The 17,564-nt window shown below is 42.6% G+C and overlaps 1 protein-coding gene across 1 annotated transcript in view; it reads right to left on the bottom strand.

The window, feature by feature from the left end:
- scn5lab (sodium channel, voltage gated, type V-like, alpha b) overlaps positions 1 to 17,564 on the bottom strand; it is a 210,496-nt gene that overhangs the window by 51,823 nt on the left and 141,109 nt on the right. Inside the window, exons 18-23 of the mRNA XM_047349534.1 lie at positions 17,296 to 17,457; positions 17,024 to 17,218; positions 7,610 to 7,750; positions 7,408 to 7,528; positions 7,136 to 7,332; positions 2,191 to 2,314 (exon numbers count right to left, since the gene is read on the bottom strand). Of these exons, the coding sequence (XP_047205490.1) occupies positions 2,191 to 2,314; positions 7,136 to 7,332; positions 7,408 to 7,528; positions 7,610 to 7,750; positions 17,024 to 17,218; positions 17,296 to 17,457 (940 nt within the window). The remainder of the gene's footprint in view (positions 1 to 2,190; positions 2,315 to 7,135; positions 7,333 to 7,407; positions 7,529 to 7,609; positions 7,751 to 17,023; positions 17,219 to 17,295; positions 17,458 to 17,564) is intronic.

The raw sequence follows: 17,564 nt of genomic DNA, 5'->3' as shown, positions 1-17,564 counted from the left end.
TCGCGTCTCTCGTTCGGGCTTGGCCCGGCCGGGTCCCGCGAGGAGCAACCCGGCCACCAGGTGCTCTCCGACAAGTCCCGACCCCAGGCCTGGCTCCAGGGTGGGACCCTGGCTCCGCCGTTCCGGGCAACGTCACGTGCCTCGATATTTTGGTCCTCATGAGGGATTCTTGAATCGTTCTTTGTCTGACCCATCACCTAGAGCCTGTTTGCCATGGGAGACCCTACCAGGGGCATTTAGGCCCCAGACAACATAGCCTCTAGGATCATTTGAGTACTCAAACCCCTCCACCACGTTAAGGTGGCGGTTCAAGGAGGGGTTCATTAGTCTTCGTTATTTTGTAATTCTGCTTGGTAGTTTAGTTGGACTGTTTTAGCAAAGCAAAGAGTTTGTTGATTGAAATATGTTTGACTTTGAGTTGACTTATTTTTGTTAATAAATTCTTGTATTTCAAGAAATTGTGTGAATTCATTCCATATATGTGCAGAGTTTTTGCTGTTCAATAATGTCAGAGCTCGTCTCACACCTTTCTATTTTGTCCTAATACCATCGCCTTACTGGGCTGGTATTCACAGGACAACCCTTAACAGACCCAAATATTGTACTGGTTTGTGTGGTTTCTGCACCTTGATAAAATATTAATATTAAATATTAAATAATATTCTCAAATTCATAGTCACAACATGATGCTGCAATTGGTCATAGCTGTTTATCAATCATGTAAAAAGCAAACTGCAACATGAGGGTGTTCAAAGGGTTTTCATCTGAAAATACCACCAGAGACAAAAACTACGGGTCACTATGTAGATGACAATCTACTTCCTGTCAATGCTTAAGCCCAGCTGTTATAAAAAACACTAAAGTCCATTACAAACCAACAGCAGCAGATCATCTGCATAGAAACAACAATAACCTTTATTTAGGTTCTGACAGAACATCATACATCAGTTTTATTGGTTATTGTTAAACCAGCTATATCTCAGCGTGTCTCCTGCTTCCTGTGTCTGAGACAAATGTCTGCAGGAGGAAAGCGGCTGAGTCAGGAAGTACCAAGGTGTTTGCTTCTCACCTGGGTTAGTAGGAACACAGTCATAAATCTGCTCTGAAAGTTTTGGGCCAAGTGGGTGGTGGTAGTGGGGGGGGCCTCGAGGTTGGAGACACCAAAGGAATCTGTGGGGATACACCTTCACAGACGTACTAATAAAAAGATCTATTTTTCTCTGAGGATTCGCTGCAAGTTTTCTCTTTGGATTTTGTTTTAGTTTCATCTTTTTGTCCTGATTCTCCAACACATTCACAACTTACTATGAATTCTTATTATCATCTGTTATACTATAATTCAGCAATATTTGAACTGTGCTCCTTTCTGGTCTTAAAATAAAATCTGAAACTGAAGGCAAACAACAATTACCTGATATAATGTTCCTTTCCAGCCAAACGAATTCCTAATTCTTCAAGAAATATCTTTAAAATGTGCAAAATTCAGAAAACAAAAATGATGTCTTGACACATTACCACCAAGACACACTAAGAAAATTAATGATAGTAAGAAGAATTAAGCAGCCCACCACCGATAGTCAAACGGATCGGTGCCGCATCCGTAGACTGTCTGTAGAACCATCCTTCAGGATTTGAACGCTTTTCTCAGTTGGTCTCAATTATCTACTATTTTTGAGGCGGCTGATTCGGAAAAATCCTTAAACTGAACCAAAAGTTCTACGTCTGTGTAAATTTTCTCTTTGTGACAAAGCAGAGTGAGTTATTTAAGGAATAAATGAATGAAACTCTATGACTTCCCACCTGATGGCTATGCATAACGTTGTGTTGGTCCATCACAGAAGGTTGTTAGGAAATACTCTGAAGCCTGTAGTTGTTTATGTGACTGAACATAAAATGGTTTCAGGGGTATGAACATTAAACTAGGCTGTATCCCCGTCTCAAAGTCCAATTGGACTTCCACCATCTCCTTCCACTGAACCTTAACTTCCTTTATGGATGTTAATGAGACCAAGGGTCAATTAAACCGTGGTTTGATTAGATGTTTCCTGATTTCCCAGATCTAACCTCACAGCCCAACATCTTTTTCTCTCATGATGATCATTCGTGTCTGTGCATGTTCTGTAGAAGTGGACCAAAGGATCTATGATGGATGTGCAAACCCAACAGTGACATCCCAGTTTCTGTTCTTACCATCTGGGAAGCAGTTATCAGGGTCCATGGCCTCTTCAGCCATCTCCGAGAACTCATCCTCTTCCTCTCCAGGCTTCCTCAGGTCCACCGTGCTGCCTTCTGATAGGCTGATTTCTTCCTTCTGCTGAAGGAAACAAGAAACAAGGAGATGATAAACTCACTGGATCAACATCGTTAGTTTAGATTTAAGAACACAACAAAGGGAAGAAGAGCTGATCAACAGAACCAACAAATAAAACCCAGTTAGTAGCATGTAAATATTCAGGAAAACATTGTGCCTCCTGCCTTACAGCCTGAATTATTTTCAATATTGGTGTTAATCTAACTTTTTATCATGTTTATGTGCCCGGTGCCGCTTTGTTTCGCTGGAGTCCAGCTTAAATGAGTCAGATTTGTTCAGAATCGGCAGGATTCCTGGCTGAGAGAAAAAAGAAGCTTCAACTTCCAAACACTCCGTCGGTCCGCCAGGAAAACCACCGTCTGTTCACTTTAAATCAGGACAAAACTCCCCGTCAGGAAACCCCACCACCGCCACCCCCACTACATCAATCCCAGCTGACTTTAAAGGTCCCTGTTTGCTGAGCATCATGGGAGTTTAACTCTACAAAGAGACAATGAAGGGATGGATTTCTGCTGAGGACGGAGGGAGAGAAATCTGGCCAGTGTGTCTTTTGTCTGGACAAAGAAACGGCAGGAGTGTGTGTGTGTGTGTGTGTGTGTGTGTGTGTGAGAGAAAGAGAGAACAGGTGAGCTAACTACCTGAGTCAACAACCACTCATGAATACATTCAGAGCCTGAGAACAGAGAGCAGCGACTGTGACAAATGCCAGCAGCCTTGGACACAAACGCAAGCAGAGGTGAAGCCAAACACACACACACACACACACACACACACACACACACAGACAGCTCTAATCTCTGACACACACGCATCCACAGACGTGCACACAGAGAGTGGATAATGTAACGTGCACCGGCAGCAGCCTGGAGCCAAAGCCTTTCTGACGGCTGACGTCTGTAATGAGGAGTTTAAATGTATTTCAGTTTGTGTGGAGCTGAGCTGCAGGCAGAGAGACTCTCAGGGACAGCAGAGGAATCTGATTAGTGCGGGCCGACCGCAGCAGAGGAGGGAAACCAGGTTACATATGCACATGTAAAAAAGATAATAACCTGAATCACTTACTAAAAGTCTTCCTGAAGATTAATGGCATCAAACCCAGTTGACAAACACAGAATAATAAAACATACATTAAGTTATAATGAAGCCTCTGCACTAAAACCTCTGCTGCAGGTTCTAACAGGCCCACAGCATCACAGATGCTCTGCCATGCTTAACAGTGTGTGTTTTTCATCCTCTGTTTTATCCCAGACCCATCTGACCAAAGAGCACAGCTCTGGTCAACCTTCCTGTTGTGATGGTAGGACTTGACCCTAGAGTCTGATGGTTGTTGTGGAGATGTAGTTCTGTAACGGTGAGCTGTGGGGATGTTTAGAACATCCTTCTCCCTGTGTGTTGGTCCTGGTCCAGCCTGGTTGGTCACAGTTCCAGTCAGTTTCAGCGTTTACTGCTCAGACTGGAAATATAAGTGAGTTTACTACAGTGAGTGATTTCCTGTGGTAAGATCAACTCAAATCAGCCTTACTTTAAGGGAATGTTTCTTTGTTTTCCCAATTTTGAAGAGTGCCATAGAGTTATGGACCTCAGTGCCAGGTTATATTTATGCATATGGGAAACAGGAAGTTGGTAATTACTAATTAAACATTAAAAATGATTCATCCCAGTAAACACGTGCTGAAAATAACGAATGGATTTTTAATGTGAGATTATGTTGCTGAAATATATTTTGTAATTTATTTTGAAGTGTTTTCTTTGTAGCATCTTTACTTGGGGGGGAAGAGGATGAACCGTCTAGTGAAGTGCCCGTACCGCTCCTTTACAAGATGCCACCCTGAGCGGAGAGCCATGTAGTTTATATCAAAAACTACATCTGGGTCCAAGCAGGAGAATCTCTGACTGTTTTAAATGTTCCATATTACATGGATGTGTTCACTGCCTTCAGTTAACGACAGCTGAGAGTCTGTGGTGAGTTCACTGTCTGTTAGGCCAGCGGGAAAATCAGGGGTTTGTCAGGGAAGCTCTAACGACTGGAGGGATCCAGAACTTTCCTATTCAAGATCCAAAGTAAGGTGAACATTTCTCAGATGTTTTAAAATAAATACATCCTCCTTTAAAAGCCTTTTGTCCCTGAATAAACCTGGCCCGGCATCAGAGTCTGTCTCAGCATCGGTTGCCATGGGAACCGATGTTTATTTTCCTTCGCAGTCATTTATTGTCACTTAAAGGCACAGAGGACCGCTAACAGGGACATCCCAACATCACTCCGTGGGCCGTTTTCTGCTTACAGGGACAGAAATGGGACGAAGAAGAAGAAGAAACTAAGACAACAAAGAAAGCTCAGGGATGGATGGAGGCAGATGTTCAGCACCACCATAACTTCACAGAACATCACCTGAACACAGCAGAGTGAGTGGAAACAGAACCGAGTCCATTTGATGAAATAATTCAATTCCCACTGATTCATAACAGATCATCTCAGGGCTCAGGTCCAGTTCACAGTCAGTTATATGGAACGAGTTCGGTCCGGTTCAGATTAATCAGATTTAATGAAATACATGTATTGGTGCCGTTTTAGGATAAATGTGAAAGTTCTGGTTGTATAGCAGTAAAACTATTGCTGTCATAATTGAAAGGTTTCCTCGCAGGAAGTGTTTGTTGTCTCAGATGATGTTCTGGATGTTTTGATGTTGCTCAGAGGAGAGGAATCAAAGCCGGACTCAGTCCTCCATCTGTTCCTGCAGACACCACCTGACATCTGTTAGTCTCTGCAGAGGTCAGAGGTCATTAGACCCTCACTCTGACTCACTTTCAGGTGCAGAAACCACACAAACCAGTACAAACTGGGACATTTCCAACCAGCAGATCAAACCTGGTGGCTTCTAACGGACAGAGTTGATTTGAACAGGTTAAAGCAGAAATTATTTCTAACCTCACAAAGTTTCACATTAAAAATCATGAACCCAGCTCCAGTTTTTATCTCTTTTTCTGACCATTCTCTGTAAACCTGAGAAGGTTGTGGGTGAAAATCCCAGAAAATCAGCATGTTCTGGTACCAACAACCATGCCACATTCAGTCATTTAAATCCCCTTTCCTAAATATTCTGATGCTCAGTTTGAACTTCAGCGAGTCAACTTCACCACGTCTAGATGCCTGAACATACTAAGCTGTGATTGGCTGACTGTCTCAAACAAGAACTTCAATTCAAGATTACAAACCAGCAGATTGGGTCAGAACCTGTCTATTTACAAGATACCAACCCTAACTGTTGTCTGATGTAGAATCAGTGCAGCTGTGTTGGTAAAACATTCCAACCCTAACATTTGTTCTGATGGGGTTTGGATCTCCAGAATCTGACCTCCATTTATTTACTGTCAAACTCAACTAAAATTCAACAATTAATGAAAGTTAATGAAACAAAACACCCAGAAGATGTTAAAAGGACCATAAATCCCACTTAAGCCCAACAAAATTCAGCCAGACTGGTCCTAGAACCAACATCCAGATGGTTGTTGCTCTGCTCACTCAGCAAACCTGCACACAGAGACAGAACCACACCTGAAGCGGGCTGCTGACTCATCTTATCCACGTCTCTGCCCTGCAGGAACATTCCTCACCTGCCTATCTGGGTCAAACTCGGGCTAACGCTCGCCGTCTGAAATCATTTTTCACCGTTATGTTGCTGATCCAGCGAGGATGCTCGACCAAACCTCCCTGAAATATTTGCATGTCAAAATATGACTTGTTTAAGATAAAACAGAGCAGGTGGATCTATTCCTCATGGAAAAACTGCTGGTGGAGCTGAGCTTCATTTCTTCTCTGCAGGAACAACAATAGTCAGTGATGACGCTGAGGAACATCAGTTTGCTGCAGCTGCAGAACCTTTTCCTCTGACGGCTCTATGTTCAGGTGAGGAGGATCCAACCCGAAATTTCATGGATTTAAAATTCTAAGCATCACTGGACTGGACCAGACTGGACCAGAATGGACAGGACTCGAGTGGACTGAACTGAACTGGAATGCTTGGAACAGGTCCAGGTGGCTGATAGCGGTCAGACTGGTTCTGAAAGATGGGAGAAGATTGTTGCTATCACAGTGGACCGGTGTTGGTTCAGGAGGGTTCTACACAGACTGTGAGTCTGAAGCTGTAAAATGATCTGAAATTAAAACTTAAAAAAGAAACCAAACAGTTAGAAGGTGCCAGAAACCCAGCAGACACCACCTGAAACAGAACATCCTAATGGAACATCCAGCCTGATGGAGAACATGGGCAGAACATGACTGGAGAGCAGAGGGACGGTGGACTGGGTCAGGTGCACAGGTGTGTGCACACTCACACAGAGACGTGCACGACCCAAATCTTCTCATTTAATGTCAGGAACAAAGAAGGAACCACCAAACATCTCCTGCTGCCTCGCTGCCAGCAGCTGCTTCACCTTCCTGAGGGACACGCCTCAGTCTGAGTTTCTGTCTGAAACACACCCAGCAGAACCACACCCAGCAGAACCACACCCAGCAGAAATACACCCAGCAGAACTACACCCAGCAGCTGTAGATGTTTTATTAAAACCTTCTAGTTCAGCTAAAAACAAATAAAACCCAAATTGGCAGCAGAACCAAAGAAGGAATGTTTAATGACGTAGAACCACTGAGCTCAGAGCTGTCATCAGCGTTTACTGATCGGTGCTGATCATGAAGAAGGTGAAGAACAAATGCGGGTTCAGGTCATCAGATAAAGTTCTGATGTAACAGGTCGGGTCACTTGTAACACACTCACACTCTCAGCTGTTAGCAGCTCAGACACACCCAGGTGTTTCCTTCCTCCTCACCTCCTCCTCTCCCTCCTCGTCTCCTTCTGAACCTTCGCTCTGCTCCTCCTGACCTTCCTCCTCCTCTTCCTCCTCCTCCTCCTCCTCTGGGAACTCCACGTCAGACTCTCCGGGGGCGATGGGAACGCTGATGGTCAGGTTGGGGTTGGTCATGTAGCTGTCGTCCTCCGGCACCACGTACTTCTCCACATGACGGCCTGGAACAGAGGAATATCACTGATGAGAGTGAATGTTCTGATCCAATCAGTTCTGAACCTGTGTGTGTGTGGTACCGATGATGGCTCCGTTGGCCTCAGTGTGTATGGTGCTCAGCCGTTTCAGCTTCATCATTGCTTTGGCCTCTTTCCTTTTCTGACGGCGCCGTTTCAGGTTCCCATTAAAGAAATCCACCACCTGAAACCCATCACAGGCCAAACTTCAGCTCTGCAACAGGTCAGCTAAACGGGTCAGAGCTGAGATCAGACAGGTACGTACCTGTCGGCGGCACCAGCCCAGTCCTAGGGTGATCCTGCGGATGGCGATCTGCAGGTTGTTCATCTCCCCGTCTTCATCTGGAGAGGAGAGGTTGTCGGAGCTGAAGCTGCTGAGGAGCAGAGCCAGGAAGAGGTTCAGCAGCTGCAGACAGAGCAGAGAAGGAGGAGTCAGTTCGGGTTTACAGGTTCTGCTCATCTGAGCACAACCTGAACACATCTGATCTACCATATCTCAGGTGTTTTCGGGTGTGTTTCTACCAGCTTTGAACATCCACAGACTGAACGTTTTCCCAGTTCTTCTCTATAAAACAGCTGAAGCTCTAAAAATGTGCTGGATCTCCTGCAACATGGGTGGGTTCAGCGAGTTTACAGAAATCAACTTCTCACTCAGACTCAGACTGAGCTTTAACTAGGCCATTGGTGAACATTTGAGTACTGAGACAGACTCCCAGCTCTGCTGTAGAGATTATCTGTTTCTTTTAAGCATCAAAGTTTCATGTAAACCACTGGAAACCATTGACTAATTAACGGTTCTGGTAGCGTGACACTGAGGAGCCTCCAGCAGCAACCAGGAATCCAAAGTCCAAACCAGTACTGCATCCAACTGGGAAACGAGTAAAGACCTTCTCACACTGTGATTTTAGTACTCTTATTATACTGTTTTATGACACACTGTGTGACGTTGATCTGGGTTAGGGTTGATCCCTTCGTACGACGTCAGTTTGATGTGCGCACATCGCATGATGATCGTTTACTACTAAATCGGTTACGACGCACGGCAACAACCGACGTGCCATCCATCTGTTCGCCAGAGACAACCTCAACAAACACATGAAGAACGCCAAGAAGAGGCCAACCTGGGATGCCGGTTCAATGCTGTAATTCTACTGGCGGATTAGTAGTCGTAGGTCAGTGCTTCTGTCACAGAGGGAGATGGTCAAATTGCACAGATTGTTATTACGAAAATAAATTTGCTCAATGGAAACATGCCAATTTTGAAAAAAAAAACTCCTGTTTTTTGATAGAAAGTTTTTGATGTTTCGGATGTTACTACTGGCGAACAAGACGACGAAGACGACAGGAAGTAGTAGGAGGATGATGTTATTGTGTGAACAAACTAATGTTTTTACGACAGTAGCAGAACATCAACGACATTTCGCACACATTTGTAATGGAAACGCAGCTAAAGTCACATATTTATCACAGGGTATCTTTGGTGGGAAGACGCCACCAACTGCTGTCCTTCAGCCCGTCTCACAGAGAGACGTAAGAACGCAGATTTAGAGCCACGACCAAAGATTTCTACACAATTTTCCTACAATCCTCGTCTGCGATGGCCCAAAGTCACACAAGCAGATCCGTTTCAGATGGAAAACAGCAGAGAGGCACAAAGATTGTTACTCAGACCAGAAACATTACCAATAATCCATCTGTCTGGTTTGTCCTCCACTAAACATGATTTACTTTCTCAGATTCAGAAATCCTGATATGAAGCTGATGACACAGGCTGGATGGTCCACAGCTACTGGGTATTACCTAACAACCAGCAGCTTCTGAGGGTGTTACTGGAAACCAGGCCACTGGGTCAATAACCAGCACCAGGAACCAAACCCTGAACTCTCCATCGAGGCAGAGACTCCAACTGCTCTGAGAAAAGGTGAGATGTTTGGTGAAGAAACTCTGCACAGAAACTCATCTGAAGCTGGAGATGTTAGTGATTTGTTGGAGGATTTCAAACAGGTGACAGAAGAGCTTTGTGGATTTGTCTGAATTTACTGGGTTTTATTTAGGGTTATCAGAGTATAAGGGGCTGAATAATATAATATAATATAATACAATATCATATCATATCATATCATATCATACAATATAATATAATATAATATAATATAATATAATATCATATCATATCATATCATATCATATCATATCATATCATACAATATAATATAATATAATATCATATCATATCATACAATATAATATAATATAATATAATATAATATAATATCATATCATATCATATCATATCATATCATATCATATCATACAATATAATATCATATCATATCATATCATACAATATAATATAATATAATATATATAATACAATATAATATAATATAATATAATATAATATAATATCATATCATATCATATCATATCATATCATACAATATAATATAATATAATATAATATAATATAATATCATATCATATCATATCATATCATATCATATCATATCATATCATACAATACAATACAATACAATACAATATAATATAATATAATATAATATAATATAATATAATATAATATAATATAATATAATACAATATCATATCATATCATATCATATCATATCATATAATATAATATAATATAATATAATATAATATAATATAATATAATATAATATAATATAATATAATATAATATCATATAATATCATATCATATCATATCATATCATATCATACAATACAATACAATACAATACAATACAATATAATATAATATAATATAATATAATATAATATAATAGAATATAATATAATACAATATAATATAATATAATACAATATAATATAGTATAATATAATATAATATAATATAATATAATATAATTGCTGTGTGAGTTGAGGTTGGACCAAACACCCAGCAAAGAACACAAGGGGCTTCAAATACAAACTGGGAGAGCAGGGAGAACCAATGAACAGGGGGATAAATCAATCAAGGAAAGTAAAGAGCAGGTGAGATAATTAAACAGAGGCCAGACTAGGAAATGTGTAAAAACACAAGCACACCTTTAAAAGCCCAATAAAACACTTTAAAGTTCATGATTCAACGTTTTACAAGGAGCTGAAAATGATTCATTGGTCAAAATACGTTTTTACTTAAAATTAGTTTTTTATTTTCAACATCAGCAATGTTGGTCCTAGATTAACACAGGGAGGGGTTCATGCACGCAGTCATGGAGTATAGTGTGTGTGTGTGTGTCTATTGATTCCAGCTGGTGCCATGTTTGTTGTTGTTTGTGTTACTGATCCCTGTTCAGCTGTCACAAGCTCTGGTTAGTTGACCCTAATCGCTGCAATCTGATTGGCCGTGAGCCGGAATCAAACACCAATAGATCAATGATTCTAAATAGTTAACATGGCAACCTGCAGTATTGACCAATAGCCTTTTCTGCTTTCCAGTCATCAATAACTAGACACTGACAGGAGTGCAGACAGTTTCCTCATCAACAATTCATCCGGAAGAAAAAACGTTTGAATTTCATGTTTGGCCACTTGGGGGCAGCAGAAGCAACCTGCAAAAGGTCATAATGTCAGCAAACAGCGGATTTGAGCATCAGTCAAAGAATACAAAACATGTTTTTCATGATCAAAAATATTTTATCCTGGGTCAAAAGGGCCACAACTTGTCATATTTAATGTTATATGTCATAAAATGTAAAAGAACATAAATCAATGCGAGCTGCATGGTGGTACAGTCGGTAGCACTGTTGCCCTGCGATGGTGATGGATGGAGACTTGGGTGTACCCTGCCTCCTGCCCTATGATCTCTACCCCCAGATAGGCACCAGCTGCCACACCTCCACCCTCTAACCCTGTAAGGAAGCGTAGACGATGGATGGATGGACGGCTGTGGTCCAGCTGGTTGTACTGATATCAGAACCAAAAACGTAAACTGTGTTTATATTCCAGATGACTGGGATGTGTTCCAGGGTTCTGGTCATGTTCCCCCTGTGTCTCTTCATACCATAGAACTTTTTGACATTTCAGGACAGACCTTTGGATCCTGCGCTGAGGTTCTACTGATAGTCTGGGTTATGTGACTCCAATAAATAATCAGGGTTTGATCAGGGTCGTAATCTGCCAGGAGACAAACGGTCCAGATAAGGTCTAGAAGGAGGTTTCTACAGCTAATTATCTCCATAAGTCATAATAATACTTTAGTAATAAATATTTGAATTTCATGGGAAGGAAACGGCAGTAGGAAGCCAGATTCATGTTCAGGTTTCAGCAGCAGATTCTGTTTAGGGACAAGAAGAACCGCCTGTGGGGGCGTCAGGTTCTGGAGCTGATGGCCACCTGATCATCTCATCGTTAACAGACCACTCAATTAGTCCATCCACACACACACACACACACACACACGTGTTTCTGTGTTTACATCAGAGGCTGAACTATAATGAAACTGATTAAATTTGTTTCAATCAGAAAGTTCAGATCATTTCTGCCTCTCTGCTTGATTTCATCTCCAGTTTACAGGAAACTTTATCCGATTTGCTTTAAAAGAACCTCAGGAAATAATAAGGAAAATTTTAATTCTTCATCAGAATAAGACCCAGGAGGATGGGCTGTAACTGGGCCAACTGGACCTAACTGAACCTCCTCTACAATCTCTGCTCCACCCGAATAAAACTGAAAAAGATCCGACTGATTACAGCTCAGCCGACAAGACTCTCCTTGTTGGGAACCGGATGAAGAGAGACCAGGAGCCAGCTGCTGACCTGGAAACAGCCGAGCTCCACCGGAACCACAGAGGTGACGGAGGTGGAGGGATAGGTGGGTTTGGGTTTCTGTGGTGATGAACGCGCAGCAACATGATCCGCTCCTCCTCATCACAACAAACCCCAAGAGCAAAGCCTCCTGGGAAAACCCTCGGAGAGGCGGAGAGAGCTCAGTAAACCAGTGGAGGAGACCGACGATGAGAAACTGGGTGAGCTGGGAAGGAGAACAGGGACCGTCTGGGTGGAAAATGGATCACATACAAAGATGCTCTAACAGTTTAGTAGAAGAACCAGACCTGGAGTCAGAATAGAGTCATGATAAATCATAACTAAACTAAATTAAAACATTAAATACAAAATCATCAATAAAATGAACTTGCATTCAAATAAACTGATTTACAGTCATTTGAACTGAATTTAATTAACAGCAAGTCACATAAAATGAAGTCAAACTAAACTGAACTGAATCAAATGAATGTAGCTTAACCAACATGAACTTCAAACTGAACTGAATCCAATCAAATCAAATCAAACTGGATAAATGAATGGAAGATCTTTATAGATCCAGATTGAAACTGTGGGTTTCCTGCCTGATGTCCATAAATCAGGCTGCTGATCTTCAGACCGCTGCCAACAGGGACAGAGAAACCATCTGTCCAGGGATCTACGGAGAAGGAAGATCAGACATCTAACTGGGAGAGAGCGTTTCAGTGAAACTTGTGACTCAAGCTGGCTCTCTGACTGTGGAAAACCGGATGTTGTCCACTGTGGATGAATGTCCACAACAAACCTGGCTCAAGTTAGATCTGGACCACAGAAACATCCTCTAACGAGCCCATCATAGAAGCAATTTATCAGTGAGGCGGATCCAACTGCTGATCTGTGGGCTCTGAGATCAGTGGAAGATCAGAGAACAGCTGCTGAATCTTTACATGTAGGATGAGACAATCAGCTGGGAGGAGGAGGAAGAGGAGGAGGAGGAGGAAGAGGAGGAGGGTGGTGGCAGGTGTGCTGCAGCTGGAGAGCCGAATCAGCAAAATCCATTCAGCTGCTCGTTTTTCATGAAGAGAAGCAGAAACTAAACATCTGCTCACCTGCTTCGTGGATGCTGCAGGAAGCTGACTTCAGACAGGAAGTGACAGCAGCAGGAAAAAGACTGAAGGTCAGGATCAGAAGAACCTCAGTGCATCCACCCAGGTTTGATGGAACATTGGCAGGACATGTCCAGCTCCTAAGCAGCACTGGCTGCTGCAGCTTCAGGTCAGCATCCTGCCAGGTTCATGCAGCCTGACCTGCACAGCTGGTTCTCCTTTACCAGAACCTGTCGGGTCTTCCTCCATCAGCACAGACAAGCCTTTAGGTCCTGTTTGCATGGAGCTGCTGAGGACCTCATGGAGGTACAAAAACAACATTGACTTCCACACATCTTATCTGTAGTTTCAGGGTGAGAAACACAGGTTCAGCAAACATTTACAGTCATAGTGAAAAGTAAGTACACCCCTGTTATGTTCCACACCTTTAATGATTCTGGAACAGAGATGGAGCCATCATGGAGAAGCTGTAGGTGGTCCAGCTGGTCCATCCTCACAGTTTCCACAGTTTATGAATCTATTTATTTCTCCAGCTCTAACTTCATCATTTACTCTTCCTCTTCTTTCCTCTTTTCTCCATTTCTCAGTTCACTCTCCTGCTCTCTTCTTTCAATTCTTCTTTTTCTTCTTCTTTTGCTTCCTATACTTTTGATTCTTCTTCTTTGGTTTCTGTTTTCCTCTGTTCTTATATAATTTACTCTGTTCTCCTCTTACCTTCATCCTTATCTCCTCTCCTCCTTCTTTATCTCCTTAACCAGTTTTCCTTCCGTTCATCTCTCCTCTGTTGTGTGTCACCTGTTTTACTCTATTACTTCATATTTTCATTTATTAATGTATTCTTTTGTTTTTATTTCCATATTTTATGTTCTGTTTTGTCTTTTCGTTCTTTTCTCTGCTTCTTTCTGTCCAGTTTTTAGCTTCACTTTATTTTGTTCTGTTTTTATTTTCAGGTTATTGTTTTTTTTCTTCAAATTTTTCCATTGTTCCAGTTTTTCCTTGCTTGCTGTTTTTTTTCCAGGTTCCCATCTTGTTTTTTTATTCTCTCGTTGGTTCAGATCAGTGGATTCAAGGTTCTGTCTGTTTCTCTGCAGCAGTGGTAAAGTTGGACCTGTCCAACGTGTTCATGACCAGAACCTGTTGCTGACTTATCATGGGGTAAAACCTGCAGCACCTCGATCCGTCCTTGCTCTGTTCTGGGCCCAGTTATCAGATGTTGTTAGCGGATGGTTCCAGACTCGTTTTACTGTGAAGTGAAGCTGAAACGTGCAGAACGTTCTAAATGGGCCTGTTTAGAACATCAGCCTGAAACATTTAGGATTCTGTGTGGTTCTGATAATCAGGTTCTGTGCAAGCATCTGTAAGAAAGACTTTACTTCCTGCTTCCTGCAGACAGTTGGACCTGTCTTGCAGGTCCCTGGGACATCGTTCTACCTCTGTTGTCCACTTTAAACGTTCTGGTGGATTCTGGACGCTGCAGCTGCTTCCTGATGTTTTCACGTCTGCAGTAAATGTTGGAATACAACCTGATGATTTTTCAACATTTGTATTTAAGTTTGTTATCGGTCTGACTGCAGGTTTGATGCGGTGAAAGTTTCATTCAGACTCCAGGTGTGTTTCAGGTGTGTCCGTGGTCCACCAGCATGCAGTTCAGTTCTACAGAGTTCTGCTAATGACAGATTCAGGTGTGTTGAAGCAGAGACACCTAAAGGCAGCAGGACTCCACCCCTGATTTAGACTCATAACTTACTGCATAATAAGTTTGTAAGGGTGTAAAAACATACAGACAGACTCTTTGGCATTGAGGCGTCCTGAGCTCTCTAGCGCCTCCACTCGTCCAGCTCAGGTGAACTTCTTCCCTCCATCTCCTTCTCTTCTTCATCTGTTCTCCTCTGCTGCATTTAGTTAATCTTGTCTGTTGTTTCCGTTTGCTCTTATTGGTCGGCCTTTTTCTGAATGGTTTTGGTTCTTATTTCCTCTTCTTGCTGTTTTCTACCAAATCTCTATGATTCCTCTCATTATTGCATCATTTGCTGCCCTTTTTCTTACATGTATCCATGCACCTTTGCTCTGCTCTTCCTCTGATGATCTCAGTCTTATTTTTCCAGTTCTGGTTTTTTTCTTTCTTTAATTTTCTTTAAAATATTTTTCCTCTTTTGTTGTCGGGTTTTATTTTCTTCGCCTCATCTTTTTTTCTTCAGATGTACTTTAACTTTAATTAGTTTTTTCCTTCACAGGATGAAACACTCGACGTCTCATAAAGGAAAACACACACACATGAAAGGGTCACATGCCTCCACATGCACTTGGATCACAATGAGAACGTCCCTAACGGGATAAATCTGATGAATGGGAACGCTGTGGTCATCGTGACTCAAACGCACCGCGATGTGTTCAGGTACATTGGTTCGGTCAGGTCAAACCTCTGCAGAAGGAGATATAAGTGCTGTTGGTGACAATGACTCTGAGCGTGTGTGTGTGTGTGTGTGTGTGTGTGTGTGCCCTGCCTGCTGTATCAGCCTCATTATTAGATCTCCATGAGAGCATTAAGCCAACAAGATGAGAGGAGCTGTGTTATTGCTGAGACTCGTTATGATCCACTGACGGCTGGAGATGATGAACTCACTTCAGGCTGTAATAATAACCAGGAAGGACGAGGAAGAGGCAGACGGAGTGGAAACAAAAAGCTGCATCATTCCTACTGTGAAACGGAGATTTTAAATGTTCTTCAATAAAATTTGGACATAATTACTATCAGATAGACGGATGCTGGAGGACGAGGCGTTTGATGCTAGATGAAGAAACAGACGCTGATGGAGTCCATCACACTTATATAAAGGAGAAACATCTGGAAGGACAGAGGCTCTCTGAGATATCAGAGTTAGTTTAAATCCAGAAGCAGCTTTGAAGCTTTTAAATAAAGGGAATAACTGATCCTGTTGTGAATCTGAGATTAAATTGATTAAATATTTCTGGGTTAAACATGAATCTTCTTGCCTTGTAAATGCCCTTAAAATTCACTATATTACTGTATTAATGAAAATAACTCAATTAAATTGTTTTATATAGCTGTACTATGGACTGGTGACCTGTCCAAGGTCTACAACGCCTCTCACCCAATACGAACCAGACCCCACCCCAAATGGGTTGGTTTAATGGTGGGTTCGGTACCAGTTTCTTCCCGTCGAATGTGCCAACCAGTCTGGGTGTCTGAATGGTGTGATTGCTGCTGGGTGAATATACTGTAAAGTGCTTTGGCTTTGGGTGGTCAGTCTGGAAAGAACGTCCCTATATACAGTAGGTTTATACCGTTTACATATCTGTGTGATTATTTTCCTGTTCAGTTGCAGAAACAAAGTTTCAGGACCAATAGCTCAGACTGATGACTGCTTCATGGTAAGATATCATTTCTAAGGCAGGGAAAGCAGTTTATTTGACATGAATGAAGGTTTAAGGGTCCTTTATTCACTGGAACAAAATTAAAACGTCTCAAAGCATCAGACGAAGCTTCTACAACAGCCTGTTCTTGTGGGTCGGTACAAAAAACCCAGCAATTAGGTAAAAAGTAATTACACAGCTGGACCCACAGACATCAAACCCAACATGACCCAAAACATACGACCAAACCAGATCGTTCTGATCCAGTTGTAACTCACTGTCCCAGCAGGACCAGCGGTCGCTAAAAGCTTTGAATGAACTCTGTACCTGACGCACCGAAGGTAAGAATCCTTACAGGATCCTGCTGCAGTGCCCCCTACAGGTCAGAAAGCAGCCTGATAGCACATGAGACGAGTCAGAGGGAACTCACCACCAGGTTTCCGATAACCATGACCAGCATGAAGACGAGGAGGCAGAGCGGCTGGCCCGCCACCTCCATGCAGTCCCACATGGTCTCGATCCACTCGCCACACAGCACTCTGAAGACGATGAGGAAGGAGTGGAAGAAGTCCTTCATGTGCCAGCGAGGGAGAACGCAGTCCTTCGAGATCTTACACACACATTCCTGAAGGAACAAAGCCAGGGGTGAGACACGTACGTACATTTACTCATCTGAGCCTCCAGAGACATCTGGGACCTCACCTGGTAGTTCTTCCCAAACAGCTGCATGCCCACCACAGCGAAGATAAAGACGATGATGGCGAGGACCAGCGTCAGATTGCCAAGGGCGCCCATAGAGTTCCCGATGATCTTAATGAGGGTGTTGAGAGTTGGCCAGGAGCGAGCGAGCTTGAAGACACGCAGCTGAGGTCAGAGACAGAAGAAGACAGAATATGTGGACATGGGTCAACTCTGGACAGCAGGTTGGTTCAAACAAGCTCAGCTGAAGATGTTTCTGCTGTTGATCAGCC

The sequence above is a fragment of the Girardinichthys multiradiatus genome, chromosome 21, assembly GCF_021462225.1.
Source record: "Girardinichthys multiradiatus isolate DD_20200921_A chromosome 21, DD_fGirMul_XY1, whole genome shotgun sequence".
In the NCBI taxonomy this organism is placed as follows: domain Eukaryota; kingdom Metazoa; phylum Chordata; class Actinopteri; order Cyprinodontiformes; family Goodeidae; genus Girardinichthys; species Girardinichthys multiradiatus.
This window is presented reverse-complemented; position numbering and strand designations above follow the sequence as displayed.